The sequence below is a fragment of the Clinocottus analis genome, unplaced genomic scaffold, assembly GCF_023055335.1.
Source record: "Clinocottus analis isolate CAN_PGR_092001 unplaced genomic scaffold, fCliAna1.0.p SCAF_18, whole genome shotgun sequence".
NCBI classification, from domain to species: Eukaryota; Metazoa; Chordata; class Actinopteri; order Perciformes; family Cottidae; genus Clinocottus; species Clinocottus analis.
The window spans coordinates 16,858,372-16,873,940 of record NW_027175909.1 but is presented as its reverse complement, the minus strand read 5'-3'; the positions used below and the strand labels follow the sequence as shown (position 1 = coordinate 16,873,940).

At 37.7% G+C, this 15,569-nt stretch overlaps 1 protein-coding gene across 1 annotated transcript; it reads left to right on the top strand.

Moving 5' to 3' along the window:
- The first annotated feature begins 7,126 nt into the window (after positions 1-7,126).
- On the top strand, positions 7,127-7,821 carry LOC137789104 (histone H1-like protein HC2). Its single transcript, XM_068582360.1, has 2 exons — positions 7,127-7,661; positions 7,802-7,821. Exons 1-2 carry the CDS (start codon positions 7,127-7,129, stop codon positions 7,819-7,821), a joined length of 555 nt encoding a protein of 184 aa, XP_068438461.1.
- The last annotated feature ends 7,748 nt before the right edge of the window (positions 7,822-15,569 follow it).

Sequence of the window (15,569 nt, the reverse complement as noted above, 5' to 3'; positions counted from 1 at the left end):
ATGAAACTGTGTGTGTGTGTGTGTGTGTGTGTGTGTGTGTGTGTGTGTGTGTGTGTGTGTGTGTGTGTTGCTCATCACATCCTGGAATAATAATACTCCATGGCCAAACTTATCCGACTCAATAGACGGGTTTTGCTTTGACTCTATTGCCAAGAAAAGGTGTCGCACTGAGAACCCAAAACCCAGAAAATAAGAACACAAACCTGATGAAATAATTTATCGTATTTAAGTTACTCGATGTGTTCTGACGTTAGAAAAACCGTCAATACAGTTTGTTGTTTCCGTTGCAAAAAATGTATCTGGTTTCCTGTTTTGAGATGAAGTGCTTTTATTTTGAAGGCGGAAAAACGAATTTGAAACCGAAGTCGCGTAGTTTAACGGCTAAAGCTACGGTTTATACGGTCAATTTTTAATACAAATTAGATAAATGGTATTAGCACTTCCCCGAAGAGGCACAAGGTTAGTTTAAGTTGGAATGATTTGTATAACTGTCTATGTTTCAAGGTAGTTAGCATAAGCGTTGGCTAGCTATTAACGCTAGAGGAGTAAGCTAACAATTAGCATTTTCTGTGCCCTCACACAGCTCTTTGGTTTGAAAGAATAAAACACATTTAATAATCAGTCAAAGTACAAAACCATCTGTCGATACATAATAAGACCTTAGACGTGCCGTTACGGGTAAAAATACACAAATATATCTTCAACTGTGAAGCGAAGCATCCAGAAGCCAATATATATTATACAAGAGGCATTTCAAAAGTCTTGATATACAACCTCCTGGACATATTGGATGAAAGCGCAGAGGAAACAATACATTATTTGGCTGTTTGTGCGTGCAAAAAATGAAATTATAGCCGATGGCAAAGTCTGAGGGATTAGTACATTTTGCCTTCATTAAACTGTAATTGACCTAAAATGTGCCTTTGGAGATACTCAAGTTAACATGATTACTGCCCATTTATTTAAAATGACTTTGTGCAGTTGCTCGGTATAGTGACACAAAAAAAACTTTGTGCAAGATGGATGTTTTTGAGGGGACAGTAAGCAGTTTCACTTTCAGAAAATGAAAAGAAGAACCTCCATGACAGAGTCCCAGAAGAGAGGCAGCAGTTTTTTCTCTTGAAAAAAACAACCACAGGAAGCGTTTAATCACCATCCAGGACACACAACCGCTTCAAGAGAAATGCCTCCCGCACGCTGAGAAATGCAAACGGGAATGTAGAAAAATAAAACTCCACGGTGGAGCAATTTAGTGGATTTGTACAGTAACAGCCGTCGCTCGCAGAGGAAGTTGCACACGAGGACCGCCGGTACAGAATCCACTGGTCTCATCTCGTGCTGACGGGAGGCCGACATGTACAAGGTTACTGATTTGAAAGCTGCGTGTGCGTGTGTGTGTGTGCGTGTGTGTGTTCATCCTGTCATGCATACAGGGGAGTGGGTGTCGAATGGCGGGACCGTCAGCGGAAAAATATAACACAAAAAAAACTAAAGAAAACTCAAATGTTGGGATGAAAAAGCGTCAGAATGCAGCAAAACATCAAAACATGAAATCTAGCATGATGTCATAGATCAAAATGCAATGTTTAAAGTATTAACCGCTGTTCCTTAGTGTTTTAACACGCGTGTGTGTTACACAACATCTTTGGAGTTGCACCGGCCCTTTGAACATGCTTTTAAATATTTCAAATAGCACTGATCAGATTAGGAACGAGAGCCTATAGATCTCAGGTTTGTAACCTCACGCCGAATCAAAGTAACATGAGACGCACTTTGAGCCTCTCGCAGACCCGTCCGGGTGACCTTGGGATCATATTGAACATGCGACAGGGATACGTAGCACAGCCCACCAGTGTTTGTAGCTTAAATCAATGGAAGGTCTTCATTGGTTCCTCCCTTTGCTGGAGCATGCGTTTTAAAAAAAAAAAAAGGTAGAGCAGACGGCGATGTTTGGCAGATCTCAAAGGGATTTTTTTTTTGGGGCTGCGAATGAAAGATGTGTGATGTGTTTTGAAGAAACGAGAAGGTCAATTTGTCCTTGGCAGAGCTGGGAACTGAATGAAACCAGTTTAGATGATTAAAATTCGCCAGAAGTGCTGCGTTGAAGGAGTCGTTTGTGGAGGTTTACGAACGAAGAAAAGCAGCGCGGACGTTTTCAAGTGATCAGATCACACAGCTCAAAATATATACATTCCCTTCCTGAGAAGAGAATCCGTTCTCAGTTGCTCTATGAAAGATATTGGACTTCTTACGGGGATCAATACGATGTGATTTAGGGGCATTTTTTTCTCAGCATGCACCTTTTTTTCATGATATCTTCAACCCCGGTCTGTGCAGCCGTAACAAGGCGCAGCAGGTCTGTCGATCTTCAGATGTTTTTCCTGCACACTTCAAAGCGGTGAGCGTGGAGTTGGAGGAGGAACGATACTCAGCGAGCGTTTGGAGGACGCTCCATTTCATTGCCTTTAAAACACCCCGAGAGCAAAAACATGTCAGCAACGGAAGGTAAAAGCGGTGTTTGTCTGCTTGAACAAATGCAAGGTGCCGTAATCAATCAGTGATGAGATAATGACTTCCTCCTAATGAACACTTCCTTGGCCTAATTTACTGTCCTGGGAAAAACAAAGGCAGTGCAGCTCCACAGCGTTGTTTCTCTCTCGGAGGAGACGCTGTGACAGCTTTTCATATCGTGTATCCGACCAGCGTCTCATCGCAACGCTCACGCGGTTCTACATTTCTGTTGTCTACAGGATTTATGCAACCAGAAATGAGGCGTGGCTATGTTCCTGTAGTTAGCAGCACATAGCATCACTAGCTAACCTAAACTGACCCGGTCATGTTCCTGTAGCTACCAGCACATAGCATCACTAGCTAACCTAAGCTGACCCAGTCATGTTCCTGTAGCTGCCAGCACATAGCATCACTAGCTAACCTAAACTGACCCGGTCATGTTCCTGTAGCTAGCAGCACATAGCCTCTCTAGCTAACCTAAGCTGACCCGGTCACGTTCCTGTAGTTAGCAGCACATAGCCTCACTAGCTAACCTAAACTGACCCGGTCATGTTCCTGTAGCTAGCAGCACATAGCCTCACTAGCTAACCTAAACTGACCCGGTCATGTTCCTGTAAAACAGTTTTCATTTCCGCTGTCGCCTATGAAACATTAACGTCTAATTTTGGCGAAAAAGTGGAAAGGCAAATATTCGACCACCATTGACTTCACATGTGATCTACCTGTGTGAATAATTCACTACTATTTTAGTGTAAACACAGCATTAAACTGCAACTTTTATTCTCTTTTTTTACAATTTTTTATGTTTTAAAATGAATTTTCTTAATTGTTTTTAAATCTTTGTTTCTTCCGCATTTTGCTTTGATGCTTTTAATGGTTTTATGTGAAGCACTTTGACTCGCCTTGTTGTTGAAATGTGCGTTATAAATAGACTTGCCTTGCTTTACTTCCTGCTACTGTTGCCGTGTAACGACAGCTTTACTTCAACACGAGAGGAAAATACTGTAAAGCATCAGGAAGTGTAATGTTTTAATCAGCTTGAGGCTGTGGAGAATTTGCTCTCAATCAATAGAGCTCCAGCTAATTATATATATTCATTACTGTATCCAGCATTGATTAAAAGTGTCTCACGGACTCGTCAGGTGGGGATTTTATCAGAGCAACACTTCTCTGTAATGGTTGCCCTTTTCCATGTTCTGAAAGCGCCATTAGCTCTAATTATGAGTCTGACTGTTAACATATTGATTCACTCCTTAATTAAAAGCTGCTATAAATCCCATAAAGACACAGCGCCCCATTATTATCACTTTTTGTGCACATTTATGGCGGATTGAACTGAATAAATCAACATGTTTTGAGTGATTTTCAACAATCTGGCATAATGAGGCAGTGGAGGAAACACTTGCATCATCCAGAGAAAGAAGTTTTGTCTCCTTTGTGAAATAATGAACAAGTAGACCATGGAGATCCATCTGTGGAGCTCCAAACTGTGATATTAGAATCAAAATGACCTCTTTAAATGAAAAGCCCTCTGCATTAACTCCTCTCCTCCCCCGCTGTCCCTCCGCATTAGAAAGTAAGATGTCTGCTGCGAGCGGACATGGTGAGCATGTCAAATTGACGGGCTATTTTTATTCCAAAAGCAAAGCCGAGGGAGGGGACGGAGTCTCTTTATGAAAAGCCTCGCCTCAAGGTAAAGCTTTCAAGAGACAGATAAAGTGACTGTTTCCTGTAGGAAGAGATTTAAGCAGCTTTTCTTTTATAGGATTTATTTATTTATTTATTCATGTCCGGAGTTGAATTTGGACTCAAGGTCGCCTTAGAAGTCGACACAACGCTGCCAGCTGCTCTTTCACGACTTTGGCGCACCGATGTGTGCATTTCAGCTTTTTTATTTGGATTTTTTCAACTTGTACGTCCTCTTTGATGCATAGATGGAAAAATAAGTCTTAAATTAGCAACTGTTTTCAGTTTTGAATTGTTTCTCGAGCATTTAATCTTTTCATTTCTCGCTTGAAAGTCCTTCCCTGCTGCTGCTGCCAGACTGCACAACCAACCGAGCTCGCAGTAGATCACAAAAATTAAAAAAATAAAGATTTCATCCCGTTTTTGTGCATTTTTTATTTATTTTGTTTCACTGTTTATTATATTACTTGTAATTGTTTTTATTTTATGTCTCTTGTGTGTGATTGACGTGTTTTCTGCTCTAATTATGCAAACGTCTCCACTGCGGGACTAATAAATGAATATTTAATCTGATATCTAATCTGATCTACACTTACATCTACACTATTGGACAATAACAATACGTTGATTTGCTTTTACAGTCTCACAATAAACTGGGAGATTTAGCAAAGTTGTACTTATTAGATTATGGGTTCATTTCTCCTTGTGCCCCTGAGGATAGTACGCTTCCTCTCCAACATTAAATATGGAAATAAATTACACACTCGGTTCACTGCTGGCGTGAAACTTGCGTCCCGTGTGTGTTTTTGTGAGTCACCTTGTGGGACGGCTCATGTTTGATAAAACACCTTTTACTCACATTGTGCAGTTTTTTCAGTGACGTTATCAACGCTCTTCACGCGGCGTCCCTCATGAACACCGTCTGCTTTCCTCAGATAGCATTTTTTTTTTTTTGGGAACGTCCGACGGAGCCGGTCACATATTCATAAACATCGTCGCAGGACTGAGACGTCTGAGCGACGACAGGAGGAGGCTCTCGTTTATCAGCGAGCGAGTGTGAATAATGCTGCAGGGTTTAGCAGCACCGATAGCACGTCGTACAAAACGATCCGTTACGAGGGAAAGCCAAGAAGGGTCAAGCCGAAAACTGGACTAAAAGTTTTAAAAGTAAAAGTACTTCATGACGGAACCATGAAATGTGACTTTGTTTGAAAAAGGACTTAATTAAATGATTAAAGAGATCATTCTTAGTTATTTTCTGTTAATTAACTCATTGCCCTTTGTTGGGTTATTCAATTTAAAACATCTTGTAAAAACCCTTTATTTGTTTTGCATGTAAAAAAATACTTTATAGTAACCGCAGCTTTCAAATAATGTAAAATAAAGTTACAGTCGTATAAAATACAACCTTAGATTGTACATAAAACCCTTTTATATCACATGCTCAATTACATTTTGCAAGTATTTAACCGTAAATGCCAAATAAATATATGTTTTATATGTGGATCTAATGATCTCGGCCTCCAGAGTTTAAAGAGTCTTTACATAAGTTATAGTACCAAACTGTAATATCATGACATCCATATTTCAATCTGCAGCTTTTACTGACAAGGGTCCAGTCCAGTGTGAAGGAGTTGGTTATTAAAATCCTTCTCATAAGTGTACCAGACTTTAAACTCAGATGGAGTTTCACCCGTTTGTTATTTTCTTTCCCCTGGTGATGATTTTAATGTGTCATCACCTTATTTAAATATTAAATCAATGACTGTTGCTCGAATTTTAGGGGAAAGTTCCATCTAGGAGACATTTCAACCGATCAAATTGCATCACTTCCTCACTTCATTGAGTCTCCATGGCTCTGTTTACAGATCAGCATTCAGACAATAAGCCGTGGTACAATGGGACTCCCGGCGGGCGCTGCACCCTCCACAGATCTGCAAGATTGATCGATGCACAAACACAAAATTCGGGCTGCATTCGCACGCTCGATTGATGTCGTTTTAATATCTGCATTTGAAATGCCTCTTTATCATCCTGCCAACAGCAAACGGCACAGCCCCCTTCTAAGGACGGCCGACAGCCAGCGCTGAGAAGGATGCAATTTCCTTCGCTCGCCGACTCGAGTTTAAATGAGCCTGCTTGTCAGGGAGGAAAAGAACCAGACACTTTCTAAAATATGCCCATAAAAGAATAAACTGTTTTGACATCTCTGAAATGATGAAGTGAACTATTAAATAGAATTTGATTGCAGATAGTAAAACTGATTCTTGCATAAACAGTAATGACTTGAGTCATGAAAAGAGTGCCGACAAGGATAAAACAAGCTGTACCAGTCTGAAAGCTTTATATTAAGTACCATGTTGGACGCTCCACATGGAATAACTGCAAAATATACAAACCCACTCGTTTACTACATTCTTCAGTGTCCTTTAAAAGTATCCCAGGAAGAGGAAGAGGACGATGGCGGTCATCACACAGCCAGCATGGAGCAGGAAGTCACTAATCTGACCTGGCAGAGGCAGGAACGCGAGTCAGAAACAGGCAGCGCGACAGCAACGCTCAACACGGACAATCTGGCTTCTGGAGTGGAACACTGGCCGATATCTGTGGCTTAATTCATGAGGGACAGGTGTGTGGCTTCATGAAGTGATGAGGGACAGGTGTGTGGCTTCATGAAGTGATGAGGGACAGGTGTGTGGCTTTATGAAGTGATGAGGGACAGGTGTGTGGCTTTATGAAGTGATGAGGGACAGGTGTGTGGCTTCATGAAGTGATGAGGGACAGGTGTGTGGCTTCATGAAGTGATGAGGGACAGGTGTGCAAAGGGGGCGGGATCAGCTGACTGGCAGGAGGACGGGTGGAAATGTACCTGCAGGACAAGGGGACAGGAAAGAGGGGACGAGAGTTGAACACATCACCTGCAACGAGCATGGCTAACAACAGCGTGGCTAACAAGAGCATAGCTAACAAGAGCATAGTTAACAACAGCGTGGCTAACAAGAGCATGGCTAACAAGAGCATGGCTAACAACAGCGTGGCTAACAAGAGCATGGCTAACAACAGCGTGGCTAACAAGAGCATGGCTAACAACAGCGTGGCTAACAAGAGCATAGCTAACAAGAGCATAGTTAACAACAGCGTGGCTAACAAGAGCATGGCTAACAAGAGCATGGCTAACAACAGCGTGGCTAACAAGAGCATGGCTAACAACAGCGTGGCTAACAAGAGCATGGCTAACAACAGCGTGGCTAACAAGAGCATAGCTAACAAGAGCATAGTTAACAACAGCGTGGCTAACAAGAGCATGGCTAACAAGAGCATGGCTAACAACAGCGTGGCTAACAAGAGCATGGCTAACAACAGCGTGGCTAACAAGAGCATGGCTAACAACAGCGTGGCTAACAAGAGCATGGCTAACAACAGCGTGGCTAACAAGAGCATAGCTAACAGCGGGCCACAATGTTGTACATCATGCAGCATTTCATAAAACAAAATCTGTGTACTTTTAGTTTTTTAGACGTACATTTCTTGTTCCACTGGAATGAGCGATGCTCCGCCTCCGACGCTGTTTCCCAGTTCTGTTCCTGGTGTTCGTGGTTTCCAGACATCGTCTTCTGGTTGTGAAATGGAGCCGCATGCAGTCTTCATGCAGAGGTTAATATGAATTACCTTTTTAAATACATATTCCCCCAGAGCCACAGCCGCTTATTGGTGTCGCTCCAATGTTGTTACACGGTGTCATATTACATCTTTTATTGTGGCCTGTAAGAGGCGCTTTGTTTATTTCAGAAGGAAAAAGACAGGAACATTTTGTGGCAGAAACCGGTGAGAAGATGTATTTTTTCATTGGATAAATCTCATATTTTTTTAATACTTTTGCATTATAAAAGTTCTTGTTTGGGTACACATGTAAAGGTTGCTGCCATTCTCTACTTTTATTGTGCTGTAACCTTTCCCGACATCGACATCCCAAACGATGCGACGCTACACAACACTTTACAAGGCAGACAAAAACAAGTGTTGCCAGGGGAAGTCTTATTCAATATGTATTTGTCCTGCGGGCCTCTGGTGAAGAGCACGCTCGTCACCGAGGACCAAACCTGTGAGGTTACTCGTCCCAGAGAAGAGCACGAGATACCGAACCAAGAAATATGGATTGTTAATAATCTGTGACCAGAGCGCGTGTGTTTTCTACTGCATGAGAGGAAGAAATGAATGCTGGGACAAGGCCACCACAGAGAAGGCTTCCTGCACGCTGGACGAGGCCTTAGTTATTATATATATATATATATATAGATATAGATATATCTATATATATATATATATATATATATATATCACATGTTCTGAAGCAGATGGATTCAAGAGCATAGGACGCAGTATAATATATAATAATAACAATATATATTATAAAAATTAATATATATGAATATATATATATAATGCATATAGTGTATATATAAAATAGTAATATACACATATATATTGCAAATTATATATATTATAAAAATCAATATATATATAAATTTATATATTTATTTTTTGCTATTGATTTTTTTCCTATATGAATATCTCGCCCTTTGTTGACCTAATAAATCATCATAAAGTATAAATCACGCATCTCCAACATGCAAACGTTTCATGATATCAGACAAAAAACTTCTCAAGATTGTCCAATGTGTTTTTTTTATGATTTGCGTGACAAAAGAATTAAGAATACTTAGAAATGCTGAATCACCAAATCTGGTTTCCCCAGCACAGCGTATGTTTTTTGTTCATTATTCACGAGGGATAATTAATGTATTTTAAAATATGTATGCAAATTAAACTCTTGTACATTTTTCACCCATCGCCGTTAAATGTAAAAGCCCTAAATACATATCACTGGAGCATTTCCTTAATTAATATTCCTTAACTGAATAAACAGACTATTAATAAAACACTAAAGTTGCAGCTTCTATGAACATTTAAAAGAATGTCAGACAAATAAGCTCAAAGCCCCGAATGAGCGGCTCAGCAGGAGCTCTGCACCGCTACATGAGCCGCCTCGTGTACTCCATGTTGTAAATAAACATGTTTTTTTCCCCGATGAAAGGAATCCAGAGCCCAACATCTCGGAGACGAGCTGCTGGGAGACTTAAACACACTCAGCTCCTGTTTCAGTCGGGAGGTAAAAGATCAAACAATGTTCTTCAATAAGTGTGATGAGACAACTTCCAGTGACTCAAGCCGTCACAATAATCCCTCAGAGGAGGCACATCGGCTCTCTGTCCGTGTGAGAACACAACACTCGCAATCAGTGCAGAAAAACAGGCAAAACACACTCGGCGGGGGATGGGAGGGAACTTAACGGGAACTTTGGCACCTAATATAGGAAATACAAGTCGGACAAGCGGACACCAACATGGCACCGAGCTCCAACTAAACAGTGTCCTCCACTCATGACGAATCTGTGTGCTTCAAGGGAGCCGAGTCTGAACTTTAGGACTCAATAGATGCTTCTGTGAGCAACTGCAAATGTTCAAGTAATCCAATAAATAAATTGTGTCTATGCTGCTTTTTAAAGTCTTTGGTCGACAAATACGAAGGAAACACAATTCATGTGATTATGTGCCATAATCTGAAGGTACGAGCTGTACAGAAAGAACCTGAAAGTATTGTGAAATGATGAAATCAGCATTAGAAGCGCGATGGCTTCCTGCGTCGTGCTGCAGGCCGACATCCTGACAGACTTTCATCTATTCGCACGCAGCAAAGGTGTGAAATGTTTTAGTGATTAGTGACATTCATTGTTTTTTAGAGAAAATTATCTTTTTCGAGAAAATTGGCTTACTCAATAAAAAAAATTTTTGGGAGAAAATTCGGATGAGATTTGATTTTTGGAAAAAAAAAAATTCTCGAGATAATTATCTTTTTCCAGAAAATTTTATTTTTCGCGAATATTTTTTTTTTTCGAGAATTCCATTTTACGAAGAAAATTTGCTTTTTCAAGAAAAAAATTTGGTTTTCCGCGAATTTTTTTTTTTTCGCGAAAATTTCATTTTTGGAAGAAAATTTGTTTTTCATGGAGAAAATTTGCTTTTTCGAGATTTTTTTTTTTTTTTGTGAAATTTTTTTTTTTTCGTGAAAATTCACTTTTTTTCGAGAAAATTTGGTTTTTGTAGAAAAGTTTGGTTTTTGGAGAAAAATTTGGTTTTTGGAGAAAAATTTGGTTTTTGGAGAAAAATTTGGTTTTTCACCGAAAATTTCATTTTTGGAAGAAAATTTCCTTTTTTTCGAGAAAATGTGCTTTTTCAAGAAAATGTGCTTTTTCAAGAAAATTTGCTTTTTTTAACATTTCAGAAGTACGAAAAAAGTAAAAAAAATAACTCCGACAAGCCTTCAGGACACAAACGGCGCTCTCCTGGTTCAACGCCGTTGACTCTGAGCCTCATTACCAACAGTGGGGTTCAGGTCTTGGTCACTGGAAGCCTGGCTGGTGCTGCTGTGTCTCCTGCAGTCAGAAAAACATGTTCCTGTGAAAGAAACGAGCTGGTTGGGAACCTCGTGACGTTCATGGCTTTCTCATTACGGAGGAGCATTAAACTAAAAACACACTTTACATCTCTATGAATTGAAAGCAAAAGAAAGGCCCGTAATAGCTGGAGGACAATACGCTCGCATAATTAGGACTTTAAATTCCCAATTTGCCGAACGATAAAGATCCTGCTGATTCAGTGGCTTCCTTCAACCCAACATTTGATTGAGAGCTTCGCCTCATCGATCTGATGGCGCCCCGGGGAGACTTTTATTTCTGCTGAGAAGACTGAACGACAACGCTGATTACAAGTCAGAGTTCGTCCAGACTTTCACCAAAGGCGGGAAAAAAGGAACGGAGGGTTCAGACATCGCCGTATTTAGAAAAATTGATATCAAATGAGAGATATATATGGACGCGCACGTAAAAAAACACACAGAAGGGAGACGTGCTCTGCCTGAGCTCAGAGGCTTTGCCAGTAATTCATAGACAATTTCTTTATTCTCCCTCCTCCATGTCAATAATAATAAGCAATGCAACATTAAAAAAACAAAGTCTTACCAGCAAGCAGTTTTGACCTTTATCAAACGTCACGATCGGGGCGACTTATCATTCGCTGCCACTGCTGAGCCGGTGTCTGGTGAGTTGGCAACAACAAAAAGAAAGAAGTGTATCAATAGCAAAGTGAGTTAGAGCTGCCAGAGCGTCGAGTGCAGAGAAAGCCCTGCATCAAAAGTATTCCCCGCGAGGGCTCAGAATGCCAGTAATATTTCAGATTATTTGTAAATAGATGCAATATCTCCAAATCCAAAGTGTGTGAAGCGAACTGTGTGATGTAAGCGCAGATGTGTTTGCAATCTGACGGCTGCAGGGTGCAATATTTCAGAATTAGTAATGTGACTTCAGCTAAAAGCTCTAAATGTGATAGCAGGGGAAGTGCTGAACAACTTCTTCCTCTTCAATTAGCTTTCTGTTAGCATCTCTTGTCTTAGCTTGCTGTTAGCATCTCTAGTGTAAGCTTTCTGTTAGCATCTCTAGTGTTTGCACGCAACAACAGGACGGCGGTGATGACGGGCGGAGCGTCTCAATGCTGATTGGCTAACGCTCAGCGTCACGCCAATTTTTCGGCAGAATTGGGAAATTCAATTGCGTCAAATGATTTTTTTGGAGAAAATTTGTTTTTATTGCAAAAATTAGCTTTTTGGAGAAAAATGTTTTTGTTGAGAATAAAAAAAAATTTTTTTGACAAATTTTTTTTGGAGAACATTTTTTTGGGAGAAAAAAATGTTTGGAGTAAAAAAAATTTTTGGAGAACGAAATTGTTTTTTGGAGAACTTTTTTTGAGAACAAATATTTTTTTGAGAACAAAAAATTTTTGGAAGAAAAAAATGTTTTGGGAGAAAAAAAAAGTTTTTGGAGAAAAAAATGTTTTTGAAGAAAAAAATGTTTTTTGAAGAAAAAAAATATTTTTGGGAAAAAAAATGTTTTTGGAGAAAAAAAGTTTTTGGGAGAAAAAAAGTTTTTTGAAGAAAAAAAATGTTTTTGGAGAAAAAAATGTTTTTCAAGAAAAAAAAGTTTTTGGAGAAGAAAAAAGTTTTTGAAGAAAAAAAATATTTTTGGAGAAAAAAAATGTTTTTGGAGAAAAAAAAGTTTCGGGAGAAAAAAAAATGTTTTTGGGGAAAAAAATGTTTTTGGAGAAAAAAGTTTTTGAAGAAAAAAAAAATTTTGAGAACTAATTTTTTTGTGAGAAAAAAAAATTTGGGAGAAAAAAATGTTTTTGGAGAAAAAGAAGTTTTTGGAGAAAAAAAATGTTTTTGAAGAAAAAAAATGTTTTTTCAAGAAAAAAAAAGTTTTTGGAGAAAAAAAAAGTTTTTGGAGAAAAAAAATGTTTTGGGAGAAAAAAAAAGTTTTGGAAGAAAAAACAGTTTTTTGAAGAAAAAAAATATTTTTGGAGAAAAAAAATGGTTTTGGAGAAAAAAAAGTTTCTGGAGAAAAAAAAGGTTTTTGGGGAAAAAAAGGTTTTTGGAGAAAAAAGTATTTGAAGAAAAAAATAATTTTTGAGAACTAATTTTTTTGTGAGAGAAAAAAGTTTTTGGAGAAAAAAAATGTTTTTGAAGAAAAGAAAAGGTTTTGGAGAAAAAAAAAGTTTTTGAAGAAAAGAAAAGTTTTTGAGAACAATTTTTTTTTTTTTTAAACCAAATTTTTTTGTGAGAAAAAAAAATTTTGGGAGAAAAAAATGTTTTTGAGGAAAAAAATTTTTTTGAGAACTAATTTTTTTGTGAGAAAAAAAAATTTGGGAGAAAAAAATGTTTTTGGAGCAAATTTTTTTTTTGAGAACTAATTTTTTTGTGAGAAAAAAAAATTTGGGAGAAAAAAATGTTTTTGGAGAAAAAAAATGTTTTTGAAGAAAAAAAAAGTTTTTGGAGAAAAAAAAAGTTTTTGGAGAAAAAAAATGTTTTGGGAGAAAAAAAATGTTTTTGAAGAAAAAACAGTTTTTTGAAGAAAAAAAATATTTTTGGAGAAAAAAAATGTTTTTGGAGAAAAAAAAGTTTCTGGAGAAAAAAAAGGTTTTTGGGGAAAAAAAGGTTTTTGGAGAAAAAAGTTTTTGAAGAAAAATTTTTTTTTGAGAACTAATTTTTTTGTGAGAAAAAAAAATTTGGGAGAAAAAAATGTTTTTGGAGAAAAAAAAGTTTTTGGAGAAAAAAAAGGTTTTTGAAGAAAAAAAAAGTTTTTGAGAACAATTTTCGTTTTTTTTTTAAACCAAATTTTTTTGTGAGAAAAAAACATTTTGTGAGAAAAAAATGTTTTTGAAGAAAAACAATGTTTTTGAAGAAAAAAAAAGTTTTTGGAGAAAAAAAAAGTTTTTGGAGAAAAAAAATGTTTTGGGAGAAAAAAAATGTTTTTGAAGAAAAAACAGTTTTTTGAAGAAAAAAAAAATTTTTGGAGAAAAAAAATGTTTTTGGAGAAAAAAAATGTTTTTGGAGAAAAAAAAGTTTCTGGAGAAAAAAAAGGTTTTTGGGGAAAAAAAGGTTTTTGGAGAAAAAAGTTTTTGAAGAAAAAAAAAAATTTTGAGAACTAATTTTTTTGTGAGAAAAAAAAGTTTTTGGAGAAAAAAAATGTTTTTGAAGAAAAAAAAAGGTTTTGGAGAAAAAAAATGTTTTTGAAGAAAAGAAAAGTTTTTGAGAACATTTTTTTTTTTTTTTTTAAACCAAATTTTTTTGTGAGAAAAAAAAATTTTGTGAGAAAAAAATGTTTTTGAGGAAAAACTATGTTTTTGAAGAAAAAAAAAGTTTTTGGAGAAAAAAAAATGTTTTTGGAGAAAAAAAATGTTTTTGGAAGAAAAAAAATATTTTGGGAGAAAAAAAATGTTTTGGGAGAAAAAAAAGTTTCTGGAGAAAAAAAATGTTTTTGGAGAAAAAAAGTTTTTGGAGAAAAAAAATGTTTTTGAAGAAAAAAAACATTTTTGAGAACAATTTTTTTTTTTTTAGAACCAAATTTTTTGTGAGAAAATTTTTTTTGGTGAGAAAATTTTTTTGGTGAGAAAATTTTTTTTTTGTGAGAAAAAAAATGTTTTTGGAGAAAAAAAAAGTTTTTGAAGAAAAAAATGGTTTTTGAAGAAAACAAACATTTTTGGAGAAAAAAAAAAGTTTTTGGAAAAATAAAAGGTTTTTTGAAAAAAAAAGTTTTGGGAGAAAAAAAAAGTTTATGGAGAATTTCTTTTTTTTTTTTTTAGCTTTAATGCAATGAACACATCGTATGTGTTTCTTTTATGCATCTAAAACCTGGAACGGGTCGTGCTGACGCTGACACAAGAGGAAGCGTATAAAAGGTGTCCAGTAAAAACACTTGTAACATGAACACCGTGAGGAAGGAATCTTCAGACCAGCTGGAAACCAGAAGCTGAAGGCCGCTGCTGTGCCGTTCATCAAAGCGCTGCAAGCTGTCCAGCAGCAGCACGAGCTCTGAAAGTTTAAAAACAGCACGAATGAAGCAGATCCTTCACATGTGTGAAGGCCGCTCAGGTGTTACAGGAACAACCCTGAGGGACCTTTCCTCTGACTTGGTGTAAATATTGATGGGCTGCGATAATAAAGATAATCAATGTCACAGCACTGTGAGGGGGGGGAGGGAGAAGAGGTTTTTCCTTACTAGTGTGTGTTCCTCACACTCTGAGATGAGCCGTAAAGCATTCAGAGATAAAATGTGAACCGTCACTCTTTCTCTCTTCCCACACATCCGCGTTGTAAAGAGGCGATGAAAGCGTCTTTCAGCCACACAGACACACTAAAAGTTAACCTTCAAAATCTAATTTAAAATGCCAAACAAGGGAGAAAAAGGAGCTTCCCTGTTTGACTGACGTGTCACCGGTCTGTAAAGTCTGCAGGAAAAAAGAGTCAAGTCAACCAAATAACCATTTTATCTGCATCTCAGGAAGCTGTGGCTCTGAAAAAGGATTCACATGAATAATCTCGAAGGTTGTGAATCAGTTGTTTTGGGGCAGTTTTCTGCTTTTGACGACTCAGTTGTTAAACTGTAGCGATATAATTGTTTAATATGCGGTGTCAGTAACACACAGAGTGTTACAGTCGTCTGTTCTTCCTCTGTGTGAACACTGTGATGCGTTTAAGAGGCGTGGGGCTACGCTGACATCTGGTGGGCGATGTGTGCGCCTGCAGCTCGTGTTTAAATAACCTTTCAGTCAAGGATCCATGCAATAATGATATTGATAAACCAATTGAAACCTTTTTGGACCCCTATCGATCGTTCGTTCGGTTGTTCCTATCTGCAACTTCTCGCGTCACTTCTGGTTGTACAAAACAAAAACAAGATGGCGGCCGCCAGAGATCCTAACCTG

Excerpts from the sequence above, each read along its gene's own strand:
- LOC137789104 (XM_068582360.1), top strand. The coding sequence starts at position 7,127 with ATGGCTAACAACAGCGTGGCTAACAAGAGCATAGCTAACAAGAGCATA. Across the intron at positions 7,662-7,801 it reads TAACAGCGGGCCACAATGTT|ACATCGTCTTCTGGTTGTGA; the intron begins GTACATCATGCA and ends CGTGGTTTCCAG.